This window comes from Neofelis nebulosa, chromosome 3, assembly GCF_028018385.1.
Source record: "Neofelis nebulosa isolate mNeoNeb1 chromosome 3, mNeoNeb1.pri, whole genome shotgun sequence".
Lineage (NCBI taxonomy): Eukaryota > Metazoa > Chordata > Mammalia > Carnivora > Felidae > Neofelis > Neofelis nebulosa.
This window is the reverse complement of record NC_080784.1, coordinates 202003342-202028995: the sequence shown is the minus strand read 5'-3', so window position 1 is coordinate 202028995 and position 25654 is coordinate 202003342. Positions and strand designations below refer to the sequence as shown.

The 25654-nt window shown below is 47.4% G+C and overlaps 1 protein-coding gene across 6 annotated transcripts in view; it reads left to right on the top strand.

Moving 5' to 3' along the window:
• Nucleotides 1–25654, top strand: part of EVC2 (EvC ciliary complex subunit 2) — a 136240-nt gene that overhangs the window by 16956 nt on the left and 93630 nt on the right. For all 6 annotated transcript variants that reach the window (XM_058723120.1, XM_058723118.1, XM_058723119.1 and 3 more), the window contains 2 exons: nucleotides 6522–6631; nucleotides 12267–12320. In XM_058723120.1, coding sequence (XP_058579103.1) covers nucleotides 6522–6631; nucleotides 12267–12320 — 164 coding nt within the window. The remainder of the gene's footprint in view (nucleotides 1–6521; nucleotides 6632–12266; nucleotides 12321–25654) is intronic.

The following is a 25654-nucleotide window of genomic DNA, read 5'->3' as shown; positions in this document are numbered from 1 at the left end:
GTACAGAAAGGCAGAGTTTCTAGTGAACCCCGGTTCATCCACCGCCAGACGACCAGATTTATCAGTGAAACGCAGGTCTTGTCTCCAGGTACAGGTGGGAGCGGTTTGACATCAGCCCCGGAAGCACGCGCACGAGATGTCCGTGCGTGTTCTAGCGTGGTCTCTGGACTGCCTCTGCCGCCGTCACTGGCTGGCTTTTGGAGAGGTGTTTCCTGAGGCAAGTCGCATGGGTTAATTAACCAGGCTTAAATTTTTTTTTTGATATTTATTTTTTTTTGAGAGCTGGAGAGACAGAGCGTGAGTTGGGGAGGGGCAGAGAGAGAGAGGGAGACACAGAATCTGAAGCAGGTTCCAGGCTCCGAGCTGTCAGCATGGAGCCCGACGTGGGGCTCGAACTCACGAGCCGTGAGATCATGACCTGAGCCGAAGTCGGACGCCCGACCGACTGAGCCCCCTAGGCGCCCTGGTTAATTAAGCAGGTTTAAACGAATTAGTTGTTAGCATGATTAGTTGTTAGCATGATTTCAGGACTATCAGTCTTCTTAGGAGGGTGAGACTTCTTTTACTCCGAGTACCCACCTCCTCTACAGAGGAAACGACTGCCCCCCGTGACCATTATGCTGTTGTGCCTGTCACATGCACAGGACTGGCCCCTCCACTTCCATGTCCAGGGTCCACATTGCTCAGCAATCAGCCCACGCTTTCCCTCTGGGCCTGTGTAGGGCCTCAGAATCGTTCTTGAGCCCTTACTATTGACTGAAGCTGCCAGCAGATTTGGCCCGTGAGCAGGGCAATGTCTTTGCTGGCTGTGGTTTAAGTAATGTCGTAAGGACTGTTACGATACGTCCCAGCTAAGTGATCCTCAGCGTTTTCTTTCAAAGATGCAAAAATAAATCCTCCCCATTCCTTAAGCTGGTGTTCAGAGGACAGAACGTGGGGCCACAAGCAGAGCACAGACTCGGTCTCAAATGGACCTAGATTTGACTCCTCGCTCGGCCACTTTGGAGATGTGTCTCCTCTGGAAGTGACTGAACTTCTCTGAACTTGGGATGGCCCACGCGTGTATCAGCGCCTCACAGAGTCCTAGCAGAGACCAAGTGAGACAGCCTTGCCTGGCTCTGCCCTGGCGTCCCTCCCCACACCTCCCGGCTGGGACCCGGCTGGCCTGCCTCTCTCCTCTCGTTCCCCCAGTGCCTTCCGTCATCTGTGGTCCTGCCCGACCGCACTTGTCACTTCCCTCGCCTGCCGGCTTCTGCCCTTGCCTCTGGAGACGCGTCGACTAAGAAGTTGCTGTGGCTGAGGCCAAAGAGGTTTTTGCCTGCTTTCTCCTTGAGGATTATGATGACTTCCCGTCTTACATTGAGGTCTTTCATCCGTTTTGAGTTTATTTTTGTGTGTGATGTAAGAAAGCGGTCCAGGTTCATTCTTCTGCATGTCGCTGTCCAGTTTTCCCAGCACCACTTGCTGAAGAGATATGCTTTCCTGCTTTGTCAAAGATTAGTTGGCCATACGTTCATGGGTCCATTTCTGGGTTTTCTGTTCTGCACCATTGATGTGAGTGTCTGTTCTTGGTGCCAGTACCATACTGTCTTGATGGTTACAGCTTTGTACTACAGCTTGAATAAAGTCTGGGATGGTGATGCCTCCTGCTTTGGTTTTCTTTTTCAAGATTGCTTTGGCTCTTCAGGGTCTTTTCTGGTTCCATACACATTTTAGGATTATTTGTTCTAGCTCTGTGAAGAATGCTGGTGTTATTTTGATAGGGATTGCACTGAATATGTAGATTGCTTTGGGTAGTATCGACATTTTAACAATATTTGTTCTTCCTGTCCAGGAGCATGGAATCTTTTTCCATTTTTTTGTGTGTCTTCTTCAATTTCTTTCATAAGCTTTCTATAGTTTCCAGCGTATAGATTTTTCACCTCTTCGGTTAGATTTATTCCTAATATTTTATGGGTTTTGGTGCAACTGTCAATGGGATCGATTCCTTGATTTCTCTTTCTGTCGCTTCATTGTTGGTGTGTAGGAATGCAGCTGATTTCTGTGCGTTGATTTTATATCCTGCAACTTTGCTGAATTCATGAATCAATTCTAGCAATTTTTTTGGTGGAATCTTTTGGGTTTTCCATATAGAGGATCATGTCATCTGCAAAGAGTGAAAGTTTGACCTCCTCCTGGCCCATTTGGATGCCTTTTATTTCTTTGTGTTGTCTGATTACAGAGGCTAGACTTTCAGTACTGTGTTGAATAACAGTGGTGAGAGTGGACATCCCTGTCTTGTTCCTGACCTTAGGGGGAAAGCTCTCAGTTTTTCCCCACTGAGGATGATATTATTGTTGGGTCGTTCATATATGGCTTTTATGATCTCGAGGTATACTCCTTCAATCCCTACTTTCTTGAGGGTTTTTATCAAGAAAGCATGCTCTATTTTGTCAAATGCTTTCTCTGCATCTATTGAGAGGATCGTATGGTTCTTGTCCTTTCTTTTATTGATGTGATGAATCACGTTAATTGTTTTGCAGATATTGAACCAGCTCTGCATCCCAGGTATGAGTCCCATTTGGTCGTGGTGAATAATTTTTTTAATGGATTGTTGGAGCTGGTTGGCTAATATCTTGTTGAGGATTTTTGCATCCATGTTCATCAGGGAAATTGGTCTATAGTTCTCCTTTTTAGTGGGGTCTCTGGTTTTGGAATCAAGGTAATGCTGGCTTCATAGAAAGAGCTTGGAAGTTTTCCTTCCATTTCTATTTTTTTGGAACAGCCTTGAGACAATAGGTGTTAACTCTTCCCTAAATGTTTGGTAGAATTCCCCTGGAAAGCCATCTGGCCCTGGACTCTTGGTTTTTGGCAGATTTTTGATTATTAATTTGATTTCCTTACTGGTTATGGGTCTGTTCAAATTTTCTATCTCTTCCTGTTTCAGTTTTGGTAGTGTATATGTTTCTAGGAATTTGTCCATTTCTTCCAGATTGCCCATTTTATTGGCATATAATTGTTCATAACATTCCCTTATTATTGTTTTTATTTCTGCTGTGTTGGTTGTGATCTATCCTCTTTCCTTCTTGATTTTATTTATTTGGGTCATTTCCTTTTTCTTTTTGATCATACTGACTAGTGGTATGTCAATTTTGTTAACTTTTTCAAAGAACCAGCTTCTGGTTTCATTGATCTGTTCTACTGGGGTTTTTTTGGTTTGATAACATTAATTTCTGCTCTCATCTTTATTATTTCCTGTCTTCTGCTGGTTTTGGGTTTTATTTGCCGTTCTTTTTCCAGCTCCTCAAGGCGTAAGGTTAGGTTGTGTATCTGAGATCTTCCTTCTTTAGGAAGGCCTGGATTGCTATGTACTTTCCTCTTATGACCGCCTTTGCTGCTTCCCAGAGGTTTTGGGTTGTGGTGTTATCATTTTCATTGACTTCCATATACTTTTTAATTTCCTCTTTAACTTCTTGGTTAGCCCATTTATTCTTTAGTGGGATGTTCTTCAGTCTCCAAGTATTTGTTACCTTTCCAACTTTTTTCTTGTGGTCGATTTCGAGTTTCATAGCGCTGTGGTCTGAAAATATGCATGGTATGATCTCGATCTTTTTGTATTTACTTAGGGTTGATTTGTGTCCCAGTATATGTTCTATTCTGGAGAACGTTCCATGTGCACTGGAGAAGAATGTATATCCTGCTGCTTTAGGATGAAATGTTCTGAATACATCTGTTAAGTCCATCTGGTCCAGTGTGTCATTCAAAGCCATTGTTTCCTTGTTGATTTTTTGATTAGATGCTGAATTCTGTGATTCAGGTTGTGCAGATTGTTGTGTTAATCCTCCAATCCGTTTTCTAGGCGTGTAGGATGGTTTAGTGTTGGTCTGGCTCTATTTCATGGACGCGAGCGACACAAAAAACTTCCATGCTGTTCTGCCATCTTGGCTTCTCTATTCTCAGTTTTTTAAGAGTCTCTTATGGTTTGGCTCCCTCCGTCTCTCTTTTTTTTTCCTTCCCCTCCCCCGTGGTCTTCTGTTAAGTTTCTCAGGATCCACATAAGAGTGAAAACATATGGTATCTGTCTTTCTCTGTAGGACTTATTTCACTTAGCATCACACTCTCCGCTTCCATCCATGTTGCTACAAAAGGCCAGATTGCATTCTTTCTCATTGCCACGTAGTATTCCATTGTGTATAGAAACCACAATTTCTTTATCCATTCATCAGTTGATGGACATTTCGGCTCTTTCCATAATTTGACTATTGGAAAAGAGTGTGGAAGTTCCTCAAAAAATTAAAACTCAATCTACCCTATGACCTAGCAATAGCACTGCTAGGAATTTACCCAAGGGATACAGGGGTGCTGATGCAGAGGGGCACTGGTACCCCATCGTTTATAGCAGCACTCTCTAAGAGCCATTTAGACACGACCTGCCACCCTAGTCAACGAGGCGCAACAGGGGTTTTGCAGTGTGATTGAGGAATAGCCCCGAGCTCATCGGCATAAAGGTCCGCCAGCACTGACCCGCCAGTGCCTCCCTTTTGCAAATTCTCAGGGAGAAATGAAAATTTTAGGAGTGAATCCCTTACAAATTGAAACCCAAATATATTCAAGTCCGAAAGGAATTAAAATCTGAGATCAGAATCTTTGCCCTTCTAAGTTTGAAGTCCAAAGTCCAACTTTCTCAAATTAAATTAAAATCCCCCACACCATCCTCCTAATATTTTATTCTATCCGCCCCCCACCCACCCCACCCGAGGGCTACAACTGTCTAGAAAGAGCTGGGGTCCCTTCAGCAGCAGAAAGAATGCAGATTCTTTGTCTTAGAAGCTGAATGAGCAGAATGCCAGGTTTGCATGCCTCAATTCTGAAAAATTCCAGAGTTAAGGAACACAGGAGACTTTCATACACACACAGTGTGGTCTGTCCCCACAATGGAGTAGCAGTCGCACTGAGAAGAAAGGAAGGACTGGGGCGCCTGGGGGGGCTCTGTCGGTCAAGCGCCTGACTTCGGCTCAGGTCCTGATCTCGCGGTTTGTGAGTTCGAGTCCCGTGTCGGGCTGTGTGCTGACAGCTCAGAGCCTGGAGCCTGCCTCAGATTCTGTATCTCCCTCTCTCTCTGCTCCTCCCCCACTCACGCTCTGTCTCTCTGTCTCAAAAATAAATAAATAATAAAAAAATGAAGTCAGTACTGACCGATGCTACAGCATAGATGCACCTCAAAAAAATGTCGGTAAAAGAAATCAAACACAAGCAACACCTAGTATATGATTCCATTTCTACCAAGTGTCCAGAAAGGCAACTTAGTCCCCAAAAAGTAGAACAGAGGTTGGCTACGCCTTGGGGTGAGACGTAAGTTGTATCTCAAAGATGTTAAAAAAAAAAAAAAAAAAAAAAAGTATCACAATCTCGGCCCCACCACCACCAGCCAAGAAGCCAGGGTCAGCTCTGGCCGGGCACAGCCTTGTCCCCAGACCCAGCACTCAGCACTTTCATGCACCGTGGCTAAGGCTGGAGGCACCCGTCGTAAAGAACCGGGACAGAGATGTTCCTTATTGGTTTTAGTTCCCTGAGAGCCTTTGGTCCCTGGCAGGTGCCTAGAGCCACCTGAGGACATCAGCTCAGTGGAAGCATCCACTGTTAGTACTTAAGGTGGGCATCCTCTACCTCCAACATCAGATGGGGGCAGGGGGGCGCCTCCAGGAAGCGGGGCTGAGGGCACGCTGCCTCCTGCAAAGCTAGAAACCCACATGGTGGCCTCTCCGTCACCCGATCTCGTCTGGGGTTCCTCTCTTCCCCGGCGGTTCGTTCACCTTGGGGTCCAGGTGTGGCCCCTGTCCAGTAGCGGAGCTGGGAGAGCTGGAAAGTTCGGTTCTGGCTTCCTACTAAGCAGAGCTTTGAGCCACGGACCCTGTCTTCCAGGGAAGCTTCCCTTGAAATCCAATTGGTTTTTGTCATGAAGCAGTCGAGGGCCAGCTAGAGACCATGTGGCTGGAGGGGGCCCCACGTGAACCCATGGTGACCTCTAGAGCCCCTTCCGGGTCCTGCCTCCCCGTACCCCTTGCTGTGCTCACAGAACCAGCCCCCCGGAGGGGTCAAAGTAGTGCTTACTGTCGGTCTGTCGGCCAAGGCCCAGAAATCCCGTGGAGACCGTCTTCTTTAGTTGTGTGGACCGGATTGCGGGGGGTAAATAGGCCCTCACCTGGACCCCAGACAAAACAAAAAGGTTCTGGGTTTCCCAAATGTGTGAGTGAGCCTTATCCTGGACCAGGAAGACTGACCCACCCCGTCCCGGGCAATGCTGGCTGGGCCCGGGGGCCAAGGTAAGACCGAGCATGTGCTGACAGCCTCTTCTAGGTGACAAAGAGGGACCCCATGAGTGGGCATGCGTAGTTCACCGTCCTGATGTTGGGCACCTGAGACCCGAGCGGTGCCCTCGCTGCCCACGTCAGCGATGATGGTGGCTTCCGTTGATGTGTGGCTTGTCCGGGGTGTGGTGGAGGGGCCCCTTCTTGACTCACACCTGCTTTCTTTCTGAGCAGTTGGAGACTCCTTCTCGGTCAGCTACACAGCCTCCATCCAGGCCGGAGAAATTGGGAGCGGAGACGTCCTGATGCTTCCTGCCTGGCTCACCTTTCAGAGCTCAGCACTGGTATTTCCCTGTTACTCTGATTTCTGTCTTGTCGCTCTTGTTTTGGAAGCATTGACACTTGGGGCACGGTATCTGTTAGCTTTTTCCTTTCTTCCCTCCCTCCCTTCTTCCCTTCCCTCCCTGCTTTCTACCCTCTCTCCTTCCTTCCTTCCCTTTTTCCTTCCTCCAGTGATACTGAATTCCAGACAAGTGCGTGGGCCCTTGAATCTCACACACTTTGCCATGAACCTGGCTCCCTAGCATCTCATCGGGACCTTAATTACCCAACTCCTGTGGGCCGGACATTGGCTTGTTATAAAGATAAGTCATCACTAGCTTTAATTTGTCGCCCCTGTGTTTTGCATACAATAGGCATTCAGCCCAGTAGTTACTGTTTATGTGAGTTCGCTACGAGCTGCCTCGACAGAGTTCCACAGAGTGGGTGGCTTAACAGCAAACAGACACCTATTTTTTACATGCGCCTGGGGCCAGAAGTCTGAGATCAAGTTGTGGGCATTTGGTGCCTTCAGAGGCCTGTCTCCCTGGTGTGTAGATGGCTGTCTTCTCCCCGTGTCCTAACGCGGTCATCCCTCCATGTGTCTGTGTCCTATAAGGACACCAGTCGGATTGGATCAGGGTCCACCCTAATGGCCTCATTTCAGGTTAATCACCTCTATAAAGTCCCCACCTCCAAATACAGTCACGTCGTGAGGTGTTGGGAGCTCGGGCTTCGACATCCGGGTTTTGAGGGGACACGATTCAGCCTGTAACACCATTACTGTTAGTGTCTTCATTTTTTCAGTCACCTTTTAATCTGCATTTACAGTGAGTGTGGTTGGTTGAGTGTCATGCCAGGATGCTGTGCACACTGTGGGGACACAGGAGGAGAGTGCGTCCTTGTCCTCAAGGACCTCATGCTCTAGTCACGTTGGTCACTTTGTTATGACTTCAGCCCCTGGAAAAAGTACCTTTTACTAGATGGAGAGAATGAGGCTCCGAGCGTGACTGTCCCAGGTCACGCCACAGAATCCTAATCGGACTGCACGGCTTCCCGCTCCTTCCACCCAAGGCTGATGGACCAGTGTGTGACTTTGCTGCTGCACTAGGAAAAAAATCCTAGACAAAATAAGATAAAAGAAAGATTCCGGAAAGGTAAAGACCTGATACAGGGAAACTATCAACCTGTCAGACGAGACAAATGTCTTAGAAAATAATCAGGTACAAAGTCAGGAACAGAGGACAAAGAAGGATACAAAAATAGTGGCAACATGACCCAGAAGAAATACCATCCCAATTTCAGAGGACAGGAAACCAAGTAAGTGAAAATCAGAATTTAAGAAGGTGACAGAAACCAACAGTGGGAAACTCAGAAAGTCGATGAGACTGAAAGCCCGCCCCTCCTCATCCTGGAACATTCAGACCTCAGACCCCCAGGAAGTGCTCCGGGGAAGGCGGGTGTGGGGCAGGGCGGCGGGGGAGGGTTGGAGGGGCCCCTCACTCACTCAAGGGCGCTGCCCAAGCCGCCGCGTCTTAATGGGTCCTGTCTGTTCCTTTGCTTGATGTGTTGCTGTCATATTGACTCTTATTTCCATAAGAAACCCTCACACTCGCCCTGGTTCCGTGAGACCAGGGACCTCGTCTTTCCTCTTGACACCTGTGTTCCCAGTGCCAAAAAATAGACCTCTGCACAGGAAATAACCAGTAAATATTTGTTGAGTAAATGAATGAACAAATCTGTAAACTAATGAATCTCAGGCAAGTTTTTATTTTTTAAGTTTATTTATTTATTTTTGAGAGAGAGAGAGAAGGCGAGCGTGAGCAGAGAGGGGCAGAGAGAGGGAGAGACTCCCAAGCAGGCTCTGTGCCTGACGGCCTGTGATGCAGGGCTCGAACCCACAAACCATGCAGTCGTGACCTGAGCTGAAATCAAGAGTCAGATGCTTCACCGCCTGAGCCACCCAGGCACCTCTCTTTTATTTTTTAATGTCTCTGAACCTCAGGGAAGGGGATGATTCTCCTCCAGTCTTCTGGAGAAGACTCTCCAGTCTTCTGTGGGGAAACGATGTGTCTCTGTGCAATGGCCTGCAGTTTCCTACCCCTTCCAGACCTTCAGGGGGCTCTCTAGGCAGTTCTGCAGATGGAAAGGAAAGTGCCCACCCACCCACCTGAAGATTCCAGAATTCCGAGCTTCACTGGCCTGCATTCGGGGCTCCTGCCTGCCGGCTCTGGTAGACGGTCAGCATTGCCCCGACCTAGATTCCGCCATGGAAATGGGTCCTGGGGGCCCGGTGCTTGCCGAGTGAGCGAGCGAGTGCTGGCAGTGGACAAGGGGCTCCTGTACCGTGTTCTCAAGTCGTTTCATCCGATTGGACCTCACAGTCCATCGGGGGACTGCTGGGATTCCATCCGTGACGTGGAGAAGGTCAAGTGTGTTTGGGGCTGATAATGACCCAAATTCTGAGTGAGACTCCAGTGGCTGCACAGGAGAGCACTGGTTAGCTCTGCGTGTCAGTCAGTCCCAAGACGTCGGATACGACAAGAGGGGGGCGGAAATGACCGTTATTTAAACAGGCAAGCACTCCACAGGATGGAATCCTTCCAGTAGAGTGGGGGCGATGGCCGACCCGGCAGAGCCTGGGAACCGCCCCCCGGCTGTGTTTCAGAAGCGGTGCGGCCTCGGTGGGCTCGGCGTCCCCGTCGGAACGATGACAGGAGCAGGAAGGGTCTCACCCGGATCTCTTCTCGTTCTGGCGTTTAAGAATGGCATCAGAGTAACGGAGGAGACCGCAAGAATACAGCACCCGCCCCGCCCCGCCTTGTTCACGGTCTTGTTTCCGGTGCTTGCCGTTACCCGGACCGGCCGTGGTCTGGAGCCTGACGTTCCTTCTGACCTGTGATCAGCAGGTCAATAGTAGTCTGAGGCCATGTCACAAGGCCCGTGCCATTCACCTCCTTCATCTCATCCCAGGGGTGTGTAATCTGCACATTATCACTAACTGACGGGCGAGTACAGGGCAGAAGGCATTTTGCGAGAGAGCGAGCGAGCACATTCACGTAACTTTTACTACACTGTATTGTTACTTTTAGTTATTGTTGTCAGTCTCTTACTGTGCCTCATTTATCAGTGAAACTGTGTATATGTACAGAAAAAAACACATCTAGGGGCGCCTGGGTGGCGCAGTCGGTTAAGCGTCCGACTTCAGCCAGGTCACGATCTCGCGGTCCGTGAGTTCGAGCCCCGCGTCAGGCTCTGGGCTGATGGCTCGGAGCCTGGAGCCTGTTTCCGATTCTGTGTCTCCCTCTCTCTCTGCCCCTCCCCCGTTCATGCTCTGTCTCTCTCTGTCCCAAAAATAAATAAAAAACGTTGAAAAAAAATTAAAAAAGAAAAAAACACATCTAGTGCAGGTTCGGGCATCCACTGGGCGTCCTGGAATGCGTCCCTGGCAGATAAGCCGGGGCGGGGGGGACCAACTGTGGCTCCCACTCACTGATTCCCTCAGCAGGAGGTGGTACAGCCACAGGTGCATGGAGTTTGGATCTGGAAGCCGCTTTCTCAAACACACACACGCGTACCCCACGTTCATACAAGTTTAGATAAAACACACCCTAGGTGATGGATGGCTAACGGGGAAAGACCTAGAACATTTATGTCAAGTGTCTTATGAAAATTTCCTGCCCACCTTACACATAATGCAGTCACCATTATATTTTACTTGGTCCGTGTTTGCTGACTTCATGCTGTGATCTAAAGCGTGTTCCTGGGGGCGCCTGGGTGGCTCAGTCGGTTGAGTGTCTGACTCTTGATTTGGGCTCAGGTCATGATCTCCTGGTTCATGAGTTCAAGCCCCATGTGAGGCTCTGCGCTGACAGTGTGGAGCCTGCTTGGGACTCTCTCTCTCTCTCTCTCTCTCTCTCTCTCTCTCTCTCTCTCTCCCTCCCTCTTCCCCCCTTCTCTGCCCCTCCTCCACTCATTCTCCACCCCCCTCAAATAAATAAACATTAAAAATTTTTTAGAAAAAAAAAGTAAAAAAAAAATAAAGCGTGTTGCTCAAGCCTTGAAGTTCCCGCAGCAAGCACGGGGCTGAGGATTTATGTTTTGCAAAGAGCTGAAGTCAAGCTTTGTCACACACTTGATTGACGCTTCTCTCGGCTTAGACCTTGGGTGTCAGAAAACACTGGGAGGAGGGACCCGGAGAGAGAGAAGGGCATGGAAAACGTTAATCGAATGTGTGCTTCTGAATGCAGCCTCATATTTGTTGTTGTTTTTTGTTTTGTTTGTTTGTTTTGTTTTTAAATTCCCTTTCCCCCTAGAAAAGGACCTGGTAGTGTTTTTATTTCCCTTCAAAGCCTCCATTAGGTTGGCCTGCTGGCCCTCAACGGGTTTGGGCTGCTACTGTAGCTGCTGTGGGATGTGGGTAGGGGGTTCCACTGGAGATGGACTGTCCCTCCCGTGAGACAGAGAGGCCTCCGCAGCGGCTGTGATAGAACAACACAGGGCTGCCTCGCTCATAGGCTCCAAGCTCCAAGCCTCAAGGCCAGGTTGTACACAACGATACCACGACTACAGCCACCAGCGAGAATGCTTTCGGGGCTCCCTCTCCGTGCCACGCACACTTCTAGATTCTATCCTGGCTAATTTAATCCTCACGGCAACCCCACGAGTCAAATAGGGTTCCCGTTTTACAGATGAGAAGACCGAGGCACAGGGAAGTCAATACCTTGCCTAAGGTCAGGCTGCTGGTGAGTGAGGGAGCCTGGTGTGAGTCCTGGCAGTCTGGCTCTGACCACCAACCCAGTTGCCAGACCTTCTGCCTGCTCTCCCAGGAGGAAGTGTGTTCTCACCGTGCGTCTTCTCTGATGCCACGCGCTTGGACAGATAGCTGTCCTAACGCCCTGCGGTCTCCCGTTTCCCCGTAGCTCCCGAGCAGAGGAGATGCGACCCGAGCAGGCAGACCTGTGGGGCGTTGGGGTTTGGGGGCCGGGCACATCCCACCGAGAGGTGAGCTGAGCAGAGCCCCGTCCACCGCCGTCGTCGGCAACTTTTCCTGAAGGAAGCGGTGCTGGGGAGGGCCCGTGGCTCCTCCGTCCCGTGGCAGTGAGCTGCAGAGTCTGTCCTCTGCCCCGTCTGGCCGGACCCCAACCCCAGGCATCTCACCACAGGTCACTCTGTTCCTGCTCTCTCACCAGTTAGGGAAACTGGTGATTGGATTCACACGCACCTCTGGGAGAGAACGAGGCTCTACGTTTCCACAGACCTTTTCCCTGTTCTTTTAAAAAAAATTTTCTTTTTAAGTTTATTCATTTTTGAGAGAGAGAGAGACAGCGTATGAGCAGGGGAGGGGCAGAGAGAGAGAGAGGTAGACGCAGAATCGGAAGCAGGCTCCAGGCTCCGAGCCGTCAGCACAGTGCCTGACTCGGGGCTCGAACTCACGAATCGTGAGACCATGACCTCAGCTGCAGTCGGACGCTCAACCAACTGTGCCACCCAGGCGCCCCACCTTTTTCCTGTTCTGAAGGGACTTCAAGACCCCCGCAGGCCCCTGACCCCCAGTAGTCCAAGGCCCGGTGCCTATCCAGGCACAGCGGGTGGCGGGTGCCTCAAATGTCAGATTCCCAAAACTTGTTGATGAAAGCATTTTTTTCTTTCTTTTTCTAGAACAGAACGCAACTAAAAGCCCTTTTCACCATAACAGCAGAAGAGAAGATAAAGGTAAGAGAAAATGCCCGAGCTGGACAGCCACCTTACGCCCCGATGTGCCTTCATGCTGGTGTGTTGGTCCCTGGGTGTCCTCAGAGCCAAGGGGAGGGGCGGCCGCCGGCCTTGGTAGTCTGCGGTCCCCCAGCGTGGCTACAAGCCGTCGGCTGGTTTCCCGAATGGCCCTTCCATCTGGACAGGATGGCGTATACACACGGTGGGACCACACCTTACACTACCTCAGCACCTGCTGCAGACAGGCATTCTGAGCGGTTCACACACGCTGAATCGTGTGATCTTCGCGGCAGCGCTGGGGGGCTGGGTTCCATTTTTAAATCGCCTTCGCTTCATAAATGGGGAAACCGAGGCATATCTGGGTCAAGTAATTTGCCCAAGGTCACCTGGCTAGCGTGTCCGGGTTCCCAAGACCACTCCCAGGCTCGGTGCTTCACTAGGAGGACACACAGGACTCTGCGTATAGTCACGCTCCCGGCTGATTTCTTACCGGAAAGGATGCGAAGGAGAATCGGCGGAGGGCGGAGGGGCACGGGGCCAAGTGTGAAGGACACCGGGCCTCAGCTTCCAGAGTCCTCTCCCGGCAGAGTCACACAGGATGCCCTTCGTTCTCCAGCAGCAGGTGTGACAGCACACATCAATGTTGTCACCAGGGAGGCTCGTCAGAGACGGGCCCCAGGGTTCTTCTTGGAGGCTGGGCACACGGGCACCCTTGTCTGGCATGTTCCAGACTCCCAGGAGTGTGTTCGGTATAAACCACGCTGTTTACACAGCCGCCTAGGCACAGTGAGCCACTCTTATCAGGCAGCGGTGGTTACTGTCCAAAAACCCAAGCTCCCGCGTGCCAGCCGAGGCCCTGCCTTGCACGGTGGCCTCTCAGAGGGTACCAGTCTCGGGCCTGTGAGTGTGCTTTTCTTGCGGACGTTAGAACCAGGGTTTGAACCCTGGGGCTCCAGAGCCCTGCGGCTGGGCCACGCCGCCTCCTAAGGAGCTAAATCCCTGTCCAAAAGAGATGGAAATAAAATCCAAGTCTGGCTAGAGCAAGGAGAGGGTTTCGGGGGGGCAGGGGAGGCAGGAAGATGGGTGCAAGCCATCTTGGCTTCTCTGTGAGCCCCTGGAGGCTTGGGGCCGTGTCTGCTGCATCCTTGTGCCCCACTCCGCGCCCTACCTTCTGGGTGGCACTCAGTAGGTCAGCCTCCCTTGGCTGAGCTGATCGTCGTCAATGCTGGCGATTGCTGCTTGCTGTCTAGTCGCTGCGTGACTGTAATAAAAGTCAGAGAAGGTTCACTTCGTCGATGTTTGTAAGCCCTTCCCCCGCTCCCCAGGCCCTCTCACGTGGTTGGAGTTGAGCCACACCCAGGTCTTCGGGGCAGCCTCCAGGCCACACACTGCCTTCAAGGGAAACAGGAGTGGGTGCCCACTGTGGGGTGCAGACCCATGGGTGCAGTCAGGCAGTGGAGCATTGGGTTGGATGTCAGCCCTACCGCCCCTGGTCCCGGTGACCCTGCCCTTGTGGACCACGTTCAAGGAGATCACCGTTGAGTGGGGAGATGAGGCATACAAAATGCGATGGCCTTACAGCGTTGTGGGGCATCAGGTTCTCGGGCCAAGGGCCTAGCTTTGACTCCCTGTCTGTCCACCGACTGTATGTGACTGTGGATGCGTTACTTACCTCCTTGAGTCTCCATTTCCCGGCTATGAAAGGAGACTGACCATAGTACCCCTTTCGTAGGGTGGTCGCCAAAGTAAATGGATCGAGGTATGTAAAGCACTCAGCACAGTGCCTGGTGTTTTTTTTTTTTTTAATATATTTTTTAATGTTTATTTATTTTTGAGAGAGAGGGAGAGACAGAGTGCAAGTGGGGGAGGGGCAGAGAGAGAGGGAGACGCAGAATCCGAAGCAGGCTCCAGGCTCTGAGCCATCAGCACAGAGCCCGTCGCAGGGCTCAAACCCACAAGCTGCGAGATCGTGACCTGAGCCGAAGTCGGACGCTTAACCGACTGAGCCACCCAGGTGCCCCGTGCCTGGCGTTTTTTAAGTGCTCTGTAAGCGTCAGCTGCGGTCTTTGGGATCGTTATCACCTGCACATGCAGACAGCACCCTTCTGCAGCTGTTCTGTGGTTTTCGTGAATGGGTGTCACGTGTCAGGGTCTCAAGCCCAAGGGGCCATCGGGTGCCATAAGTGTGAGTCAATCCCCGTGCGAGATTCCAGGGTGTTGTGGAGTCTGGGGCAGCCTGGAGACTCAGATCACCTACCACCCGCTGTCCCCTTGCCCTCACTGAGACATTAAATGAGAAGAACAAAGGTCAGACCACACACAGCTGCCATGACTGAATGTGTGAGGTTGTGACCCCGAAATCTAGGTCATACATGCTGCAGATATGGGCAGTAAAGAGTGCTGGGTAGACGGCAGGCTTCTTGGAGGAGGTGAGCATTCAGCTGGAGGTCGTTAAGGGAAGGACCTAGTTAAAGACGGAGGAAGGGTGTTCTAGAATACGCCGCTGAAGATCTGACCTCGAGGCTGAGCCGGTTCAGCTGTTGGTGGGATGTGAACCGAGGTCTCCTGGCACCGGATGACCCAGCCAAGGCTCTTGCCAGCTACAGGATGTGTCCTAGCACGGCTGACGGGGGCACCTGTGAGGTGACGTCATTACATCAGGAAAGTGTGAGAGTGAACGGGAGGAGCCGGGCAGTGAGGATGGAGGCTCCCTGCCATCATACAACTAAACAGAGTAAAGGCATGAAGTCTGCGCTTTGTAGGCTGGGATTCTTCAACCCCTGGAGGAGACCCCATCGTCTCCTTTGTTTTTCTCTTACCTTCCTGAGGGTGAAATCGGCAGGTGTCAGCCAAGGACAGCAGGGTCCCCATTTCCTATCTCAAGCCCTCTTGCCCTTTCTGTCTGTTGCATGAGAGGCTCCGGGAGGAAATAATCACGCTGTATGTGCTGGACACGGGTGTTCAGATTGCGCCGGACCTCCCCACAGCTTCTTATGTTGGTGCTGTGTGCTCACGAAAGGGCTGGGCGCCGGGGCAGAGATCGGGAGAAGGGGGATCTCAGATCCAATCAAGAGAGAGATGTTTAAACTACCTGTTACGTCCCCCAAATTCATGCAGAAGGCAGTTCCAATAATCATTTTAGTCGGATCTGGGGGGAGAAATGCGATCAAGTTAATCCGTTTCACCTGCAGATACAAATTTATGAAACTAGGTGAGAACACTGTGACAATTAGAGAGTAATATAGGAGGATTTCCCCTAGCACATATTAAAAAATTCTAAAGCTACGTTAATGCCATATGCAGCTCTGCAGGAAAAGCCAGACCAAGGGCATAAAATAGATTGTCTACACAGATGTACGTATAAAAAAAAGGTATTTCAAATCAATGGGGAAAGAGTGTATCATTCATACCATTTGTGGGCAACTGGCTGGATCTCTTAGAAGAAAATAAAGCGAATTCCCTCATCAGATTAAAATCTAGATAAAACGATTTGTAAAAAATAAATATAGGTTAGCATTATATGACAGGAAGAAAACCATGAGGGAGAACCATGGATTTGAGTACACAAATAGTTGAAAATTTTACATTTAAAAACAGCATTACGAAAGTGACAAACCTGGGAAAATACTTGTAACATACATAAAAGGGGTTTAGTGTCTCCGACATGCGAAGAATTTCTATTAATAAGAAAGAGAATGCGTCTGTAGACAGCTATATGCTATATGAGAATTTCTCAAACACGGGGATTTGCAGCGTGTACCTTTGTGCCTTTGTGGAGGGAGCAGGTAACTGTTGGCAGGATCACATGGCTTTGAGATGCTCTCAGGATGCGAGGTGTGCACTCACACATCATGTCCACCTTCTCTGTGTCACCTCATGTTTGGATTACTGCACCAGCCTCCTAACTGTCCAGTCCTACTCCCCTCCAGCCCATCGTCCTCACTGTAGTGTTCTTTCTATAAAACCCAAAACCTGCTTGCTTTTCTGTTTCTGGAGGGACTCCCTGTTGCCTGCTGGATTCATCCCAGTTATCTCAGGGTAATATTCAGGATCCATCAGAAAATTTGGTCTTCTACTGTCCCCAGGTGCTACTGGGTCCTTGTGTTTTCCACATTGCTCTGGTCTTGTATATGCTGTTCTTTTCTTACCTGTGCTTTGGACAATTCATAAATGTCCTGAAAGACCCTGTCCAACTTCTGCACATCTGTGATTCCTGAACCTCCCCCAGGCATGCTGGTAGGCCCCTTGGCTGGGAATCCCACAACGCTGAGACACCTGATAAACCTTGTCATTCTGTGACATTGGCCTAGTTCCCTTGGTTGGCATTTAATACATTTTTGTGACATCCGAACAGAATTTGTGCCCTGGAAGAGACTTTAAATGTTATCTGGTTTCACTTTCTCATTTGAGAGTTAAAAAAACAAAAATCTGTGTCTGGAGAGTCTCTGGGAACTGGCCAGGGTCCTGAAGCTTGACAGGGTTAAAAGTCCTGTTGGGCAATTTGTTCCCAAATCTGCTTATTCACCAGACTGGTACCTCAGCAAAGCTCTGTTGGTAAGTGTGATTGCCTCTACCTGTGACTGCCTCTAAGCTCTCACTCCTGTCAGCATTGTCAGCTGGGAAGCCCAGAGACTGTCTGCTCTCAGAGCTGCCCCTCAAGGGTTGTGGGAGACACATCCGCAAGTAAGTAACTCCCCCTGCTTCTTGGATCTTTAGCTCAAAGTGAAGGATTTCAGCAAATTACTCTTAAAGTCAATTTCAGAGAAATCATTCTGTATGTTTTTCTCTTCAAACTTTTTTCTGTCTTTTGAGGCATAGGTGGGTGGGATTTAATATACGACCATTGTGGACAAAGAAAACACCCTCCCGGTATCACACAGACACACACACAGAGACACGTACACACACATACGCAAAGAATTGGAAAAGTAAAGTAACATTAGCACATAATCTCACCAGCAGAGGACCGCTGCTAACACGTTGGCTTCTTGCCTCTGTGGGTCTTTGAATTTATTTATTACATAATTGAAGTCAACGTGTACATAATTCCTCCTGGGGCTTTTGTAACTTGATGTTAGATTAGAAGCACTGAAAGCATTCTTTTTGAAAGGACTTTTTTCCCCATCATTGCTCCTCTTGAATGCACTGACAGAACTCATCAAAGGAATCTGCTCTCAGCCAATACGTGATTAAAACGATGGCAATAGCACGTGATTCTTTGTCAGAGACGAGAGGGAAAGTCAGAGCCTGGGGACAAGGAGGCTGGGACCACTCAACTGCTTTTCTTTCTTTATTTGTTAATGAAGTTTATGGTAAATAAACTCTTTGAAATCTGTTCTTATACTGATTATCAGTGGAATTTGGCTGCGAGATTTTTAGAGGAAGTCTTAAAAGAGTGATTACCTTGGGGCTGATTTCTGGCGCTCTAAGTGCATACATTTCTGTACCCGTCCCTGTGGTGGCTGGTCCCACCAGCCCCCAGCCTACCAAGCCAGACATCCAAGGACGCTTTTGGCCCCCATCTCTAGCATCCCACACATCCGTTCCAGCACTCAAGTCACCATAACCAGTGGACTCTGTCTCCTAAATGTTTTCCCAATTCCTGCCCTTCCCTCCAGCCTTCCAGTCGTCACAGTAATAGCAGCTCAGATTTGCTGACTGATGGCTCTGTACTACATCCCTAGCCAGTAGGTCCTATTTTCTGTGTGTGTGTAAAGTACACATACACAAAACTTACCATTATGGACATTCAGTATGTTCACAGTGTTGGGCAACCATCACTGCTGCCTAGGTTTGGAGCCTTTTCATCTCCCCAAAGGGAAACTCTGTTCCCATTGAACAGTTGCTCTCCAATATCCCCTCCTCCCGCTCAGCCCCTGGCAACCACTGATCTGCCTTCTGTTTCTACAGGTGTGCCTCTTGTGGCCATTTCATCTCATTGAATGTGGCCTTTTGCTCCAGCTTCTTTCCCTTAGCGTAATATTTTCAAGGTCTATCTGTGTTGTAGCATATGTCAGGACTTCATTCCTTTTTATGGCTGATTCCTATTCCATTGTATGGGGGGGGGGGGCGTGGACCACGTTTGTTTATCTCTTCATCAGCTGATGGGCATCTGGGCTTCCCCCATCTTCTGGCTATTATGAAGAGTGCTACTGTGAATATTCAGGTACAGATTTTTGTTTGAGCACCTGTTTTCAATTCGTTGGGGTACACACTCAGGAGTGGAATTGCTTGGTTGTATGGTAATTCTGTGTTTCACCTGTCTAAGAACCGTAAGGAGTACTTATTTTTATTTCATTTTAGAGAACGTGCAAGCAGGGAAGAGAGGCAGAGGGAGAGAGAGAGAGAGGGAGAATCCTAAGTAGGCTCCATGCTGAGCATGATGCGGGGCTCCATCCCATGACTGTGGGATCATGACCTGAGCCCAAATCAAGAGTTGGACGCTCAACCGACTGAGCCACGCAGGTGCCCCATGCCTGCCATAGGCACTATTTTAATCCTCATTTTACAGATGGGGGAGATTTCAGCTTGCAGAGAGGGAGGCCCGGGGTCCCACAGTGTGGTAGGGGGCAGAGCTGAGAGCTGAGCCCTCAACTAGGGCCAAGTCCATGGTCTTTATCAGCAGATTCTACTGCCTCCTGCAGCCTTGTCATCATTTCTCTGTTGGCTGTGACATCTCGTTTATCCTCCTCCAGGCTGATGCCACGCAATGGCCAGATCTACCTTTCTAAAATACTGATCTGACCGTGTTACTTCCTGGCTTAAAACCCTGCAGTCACCCCCCCCCCCCAAACCATTCGGACGCTGCTGCAAATCACTAACCTGCTCTTGAAGACCCTTTGGGACCCGGGGTGCATTTCCTCCACATAGCAGGTCCGGCTCATGCTGTTCTTTCTGCCTGGCTTGCCCTCCTCCCGGCCCATTCTCCTCTGTCCATGGGTCACCTCGTGTAAAGCCTCTGTCCTTTGAGCTAGGCTAGGAGCTGCACCCCTCCCCACCCTACTTCTCCAGGCTTCTCCAGCCTCACCCAGCCACACTGTGTCACCCCAGCTCGCTTGCTTGTCTGTTTTTTTCTGCAAGATTGTGAGCTCCTTAGAGCAGGGCCTGGATCTTTTGTTCCCCACTTGTCCTTTGAGGACCCATCACTGGGCTCACTGAATGAACTCGATGTCAGGAAAGTTGACCACCACATCCAAACACCGAGCCAACCTTGGTTGCCCACTGTGATATATTCACTTAAATAGAGAGTTTCAGGCAAAAAAAAATTATAGCAAAGCTTGGTTTCTGCACATGTGAGATGGACATAAGAATTCTGAGTTTAAAGTATTGTTTCAAAGACTATAAAGGGAGTAAGGCCTCACCTCTGGCAAAAGTTCAATAAAGACCCTGATGGTTAAGAATAGTTTTGAAGAATGGTTTGCAAAGGCTTTTGTCCAGACACTGAGAGATTTTTAAAATCCTGCCCTGCCACTCGGTCCAGAAGGGTGAGCTGTATACTCAGAGTGGGAATCACAATGTTCAGGGTGACCCAAGACCTTGATGACCTAATGCAAGGCTCCTGGTAAAAGGCCAGGCTGGAACCTGAGCCCCAGAGAGGCAGCTGTGGTGTGAAAGCTTCTAGTCCAGACTGCTGGCTGTGAAACCCGGATTCACTAGTGACTCATTCTGTGATCTTGGGCCATTTATTTAACTGATTAGCACTATTGAACTCTAATTTGTAGAATATAGACTGAAACAGTACCCACTTTCTGGTATTATTATGAGATGTTAATGGATTCATGCATGTAAAGCACTTGGGGCCATCTCTGGTGTTTACTGTCTGCTGAATCAGGTTAACTATGATGATGGTGATGGTGACGATGGTGACATTATGGTGATGCTGATGGTGATGATGACAGTGATGGTGATGATGGTAATGATTATATTGGGCCTCCGTCTTCCCATAAAGCTATATCTTGAGATCTTACTCTTTAGCCATTTACATGGAGGAGGAAAGTTGAAGAGCAGAAACATTTTGGGCAGGAGCAGGACCTAGCTTAAAGTAGCAACATGGATGAGTGAAGGTTGAAAGAAGAAAGTGAGAGTTGTGAGTGGGCCTGCCCCAAGCAGGCAGTCTCTACCTGGATGTGCTTACCACTTGGCATCAGATTCCCAAGAGAGAAGGGAGAAAGATGGCGGGATCCGTAGAGCTTCCCTGCCTTTGTCCTCTTCCTAGATACAGGCATTCATTCCTGCATCGCATCGGTGTCGCTGAGTTAAGCTAGATCCTGCGCCACAGTCTGCCACACTGCTTCTACTCTTCAAATTCTCTTGGCCATGTGATTGGCCAAAGGAAGGTAAGACCTCAGGTGGAGATTCAGAGATGGTGAAGGTGGGAAGAGGAGACAAGTTTGGTGGTTTGACCCCGTTGGCCCGTTCTACTTCATGAAGTAGGAAAGGAAGAGAGAGACAGAGGGGGACAGAGAGATCTCTTCCTGCCTTTTACAGTACAGTGACCCTGCCGGCATGTAATTCTGTGCTAGTCTTTGTTTCTGGTTCTCATCAATCAGGCAGGGAACTTCTACCTTGGTGGGAGGTTGGGACTCCAGATGTGTTTAGAAAACCCCACAGCCCCCTGGACAAAAGCAGTGTGCTCTAATGCAGGGAGAACACAGACTTTGGAGTCAGGCAGGGCTGGCTTTGGTTTTTTGGCTACTACGCACTTTGATTACCTACTTAATCTTTTTCCATCTCCGTTTACCTGTCAATGGAATGGGGACAATACATCCACTACAAGATTGCTGAAGATTGTATGATGTAAAGCTGACACCTTATTAGTTTCCTGGGGCTGCTGTAACAAGTTATCGCAAACTGGGGAGCCTGGGACAACAGAATCTTACTCTGTCACAGTTCTGGAAGCTAGAAGTCTGGAGTTAAGGTGTCAGCCGAGCCGTGCTCTCTTTGATGGCTGTGGAGAAGAATGCTTGCCTCTTCCTAGCTTCTGGTGACTCCTGGAAATCCTTCCTTGGTTGTAGCTACCTCACTCCAGTCTTTGCCTCCGTGGTCACATGACCCTCTCTGTACGAGTCTGTCTTTATAAGGACACATTCATTAGATTTAAGACCCACCCTAATCCAATATGAACTCATCTTAACTTGATTATTGTTTCCAAAGATCTTCTTTCCCAATACAGTCACATTTATAGCTATTGGGGGTTAAGACTTAAGCATATCCTTTTGGAAGACACAGTTAAACCCATTCCAACGTGTTTTTTTTTGTTGTTTGTTTTTGTTTTTGTTTTTTTATTTTTGGGACAGAGAGAGACAGAGCATGAACGGGGGAGGGGCAGAGAGAGAGGGAGACACAGAATCGGAAACAGGCTCCAGGCTCCGAGCCATCAGCCCAGAGCCTGACGCGGGGCTCGAACTCACGGACCGCGAGATCGTGACCTGGCTGAAGTCGGACGCTTAACTGACTGCGCCACCCAGGCGCCCCAGTTAAACCCATTCCAGGCACCTAACCTAGGGACCGGCATGCTATTGGTGATCAGATATCAGCAATTCCCTGTATCTCTCCATTCTTCTTCCTAAAGCTGAAAAAATAAATAAATAAAATATAAACATTTGCCTTCTGACACTAATCATTAGAGAAATGCAAATCAAAACCATGATGATTCCGTCTCATATCAGGCTGGCTACTATCAAAAAAGAAGGAGGAGGAGGAGAAGGAGGAGAAACAGTTTGGCTGTTCCCCCAGAAATTGAAGATAGAATTATTATATAATCCTATTATTCCACTTCTAGGTGTATTCCTCAAAGAATTAGAAGTAGGATCTCAGAGAGATATCCATATACCCATGTTTATAGCAGCATATTCACAAAAGCCAAAAGATGGGAGCCACCCAAGTGTCCAATGATGAATGAATGGATAAACACAGTATGATATATACATAACAATGGAATTTTATTCAGCCTTAAGAAAGAAGGAAATCTGTTTCTTAAATCCCACATATGAGTGAAATCATGTATTTGTCTTTCTCTGATTTATTTCACTTAGCATAACACTCTCCAGTTCCATCCACGTTGTTGCAAATGGCAAGATTTCATTCTTTTTGATCGCCGAGGAATATTCCATTATGTATATGTGTGTGTGTATACACGTATATACATATATAATGTATAATGTATATACATATATGTACAGACACACACACACACACACACCACACCTTCTTAATCCATTCATCAGTCAATGAACATTTGGGCTCTCTGCATAGGTTGGCTGCTGTCGATAGCACTGCTGAGGAGGTAGATACTGAGGTGCACATGCCCCTTTGAATCAGCATTTTTGCACCCTTTGGATAAATTCCTAGCAGTAGTGCAATTGCTGGGTCATAAGGAAGTTCTTTTTTTTTTTTTTTTTAATTTTTGAGGAACCTCCAGACTGTTTTCCAGAGTGGCTGCACCAGTTTGCATTCCCACCAGCAGTGCAAGAGGGTTCCCTTTTTCTGCATCCTTGCCAACACCTGTTATTCCCTGAGTTGTTAATTTTAGCCATTCTGACAGGTGTGAAGTGGAGAATGGAAGGAAAAATAAAATAAGACACAAACAGAGAGGGAGACAAATCATAAGAGACTCTTAAATGCAGAGAACAAACTGAGGGTTGCTGGAGGGGAGGTGGGTAGGGGAATAGGCTAGATGGGTGATGGGCATTAAGGAAGGCACTTTTGGAGGTGAGCACTGGGTGTTATATGGAAGTGATGAATCTCTAAATTCTGCTCCTGAAACCAATACTATTCTATATATTAACTAACTTGAATTTAAATTAAAAAAAAATAAAATAAAATAAAATTCTGAGACACACTGCAACGACATGGATGAACCATAAAGATCTAATGCTAAGTGAAGTAGTCAAATTCACAGAGACAAGAGAGTAGGACAGTGAGTGCCAGAGGCTGGAGGATGGAACGAGGGTGGTTTAATGGGGACAGAGTTTCAGTTCTGTAAGAGGAAAAAGTGCTGGGGACAGGTAGTGGTAATGATTTCAGACCAACATGATTGTACACACTGTGATGTACGACTGGACTGGACTTAAAATTGGTTAAGATGGTAATTTTTAAAAAATGTTTATTCGCTTTTTGAGCAAGAGAGAGAGAGAAACAGAGCATGAGTGGGGGAGGGGCAGAGGGACAGGGAGACACAGAATTGGAAGCTGGCTCCAGGCTCCGAGCCATCAGCACAGAGCCCAATGCGGGGCTCCAGCTCACAAACGGCGAGATAGTGACCTGAACCAAAGTCAGAGGCTTTATCGACTGAGCCACCCAGACACCCCAAGATGATAAATTTTATGTTATGTGTATTTTACTACAATTAAAAATATTATTAAAAAAAAAAACCTTAATGGTTAAATATTCAGAATTCCAAGGGAAAAGGGAAAACTTTAAAATTCCTAGAAAGCCAGAAACAGATCCCTCTAAGAAGTCATCAGACACAGTTATGTCAGAAGACAGTGGGGCAGTACCGTCAGTATTCTGAAGAAAAATGATTTTGGACCTTGAATGATAGATTCAGCCAAATTATAAATCAAATGAGGGCAAAGTAACAACATTTTAAGACATATGAAATAAAAAATGTTTTCTAAACAAATTTACTTGCAAACAAATAAAATACTGAGAATACTCCCATCACACTGAAAAAAAAAAAAAAGCTTCCAAGAAAAAGGAAGAAATGGGATCCAAGAAGCATAGTTTTGCTTTAATCAATGATGTGTGACAACACAGAAAGCTGTAAATAGAGGGCTCCAAATGACAGCAGCAACCCTGAAAAGTAACCAGTTCTGATCAGATCAGAATGCCAAAGCATTCCGGGAATGATGACTTTAAGAAAAAAAAAAAAAAAAAATCCACTACTTGCAACAGATAATGTCATTAAGGAAATGGTATATAATAGGAAGAAAAAAGAAAGACAGTGAGAAACTCCAGGGAAAACAAAAAGTTACAGAGAAAGGACTGTTAGTCCAAAGTTAGTTAACAAACTAAAAATATGGCATGATTTTGAATAATCGGTAAAATGTAAGAAAAAGGATTGAATTAGAAATATATTGCTTTGAGGGGCAGATATTTATTAACATAGGATTTTTTTTTTACTTATTTCTTCAGTGAATAACATTTGTATAATCATAATAATAGTGTCTTAAAATTTTTTTTTAGTTTTAGGTTTTATAATTAATCTATAAATGACAAAGAATTGTGATTGCAAAACAAAATATATGTTTTAAACCTAATAAACTGTGAAAGAAAGAAGTGGGAAAGGCAAGGGGGGAGAGGCAAGTGTGGGACATTAACTTCATTATCTTTTTTTAGTAAGACAACAAGAAATCGTCTCTAAATGTTGTAAAAACTGAGGTTTAATTTTTTAATTTAAACTTACAAAGATAGCTAATTGAAAAACTAAAAATAATCATTATAATTAGAAGGAAGGGCAGAGATATTTATAGGTCACAAACCCCACAAATTTGTAAGGTAAAAATTCATGAGCTAAATCCACATCTGTCAAAGAGGGAATAATGTGTTAATAATTATATAATATGGCATATATTTGTATATGTATGGTATATATACGTATTACACATAATATGTTACATATGTACCTATAATATGTTCATAGTAATTCAGTTAATAGTATGTAATGCTGATGAATCAAGAAATAGAGATATATGTATAAATTTTAGACTTCAATTTTATGTAACCATCTGGTTTACTAAGCCATAAAAACTAAAAACAGTATCTGTTTAAGATATTTGCCTCTGGGGGCCCCCTCAGTCGGTTAAGCGACCAACTTCGGCTCAGGTCATGATGTTGTGGTTCATGAGTTCGAACCCCACATTGGTCTACAAGCTTTTGGTACTGGAGCCTGCTTGGGATTCTCTGTCTCTCCCTCTCTCTCTGCCCTTCCCCTGCTTTCATGCACTCACTTTCTCTGTCTCAAAATAAATAAACTAAAAAAAAAAAAAAAAAAAAAAAAAAAAGATTTGTCTCTGGGAAGCTGGGTTAGAGTGGGTAGGGGAAGGCAGCAGGACATTTGCTTATCATTTTATACCCTTGACTTTTGTTAAGAACTCTTTTCTGTAGTAGATTTACGTTACTGTGGTTTTTATTTTTTATTTTACTTATTTGTTTTAAGTTTTTTAATGTTTATTTAATTTTGAGAGAGAGACACAGAGCATGAGTGGGTGAGGGGCAGAGAGAGAGAGGGAAACAGAATTGGAAGCAGGATCCAGGCTCCGAGGTGTCAGCACAGAGCCAGACATGGGGCTCGAACTCACGAACTACGGGATCATGACTGGAGCCGAAGTCAG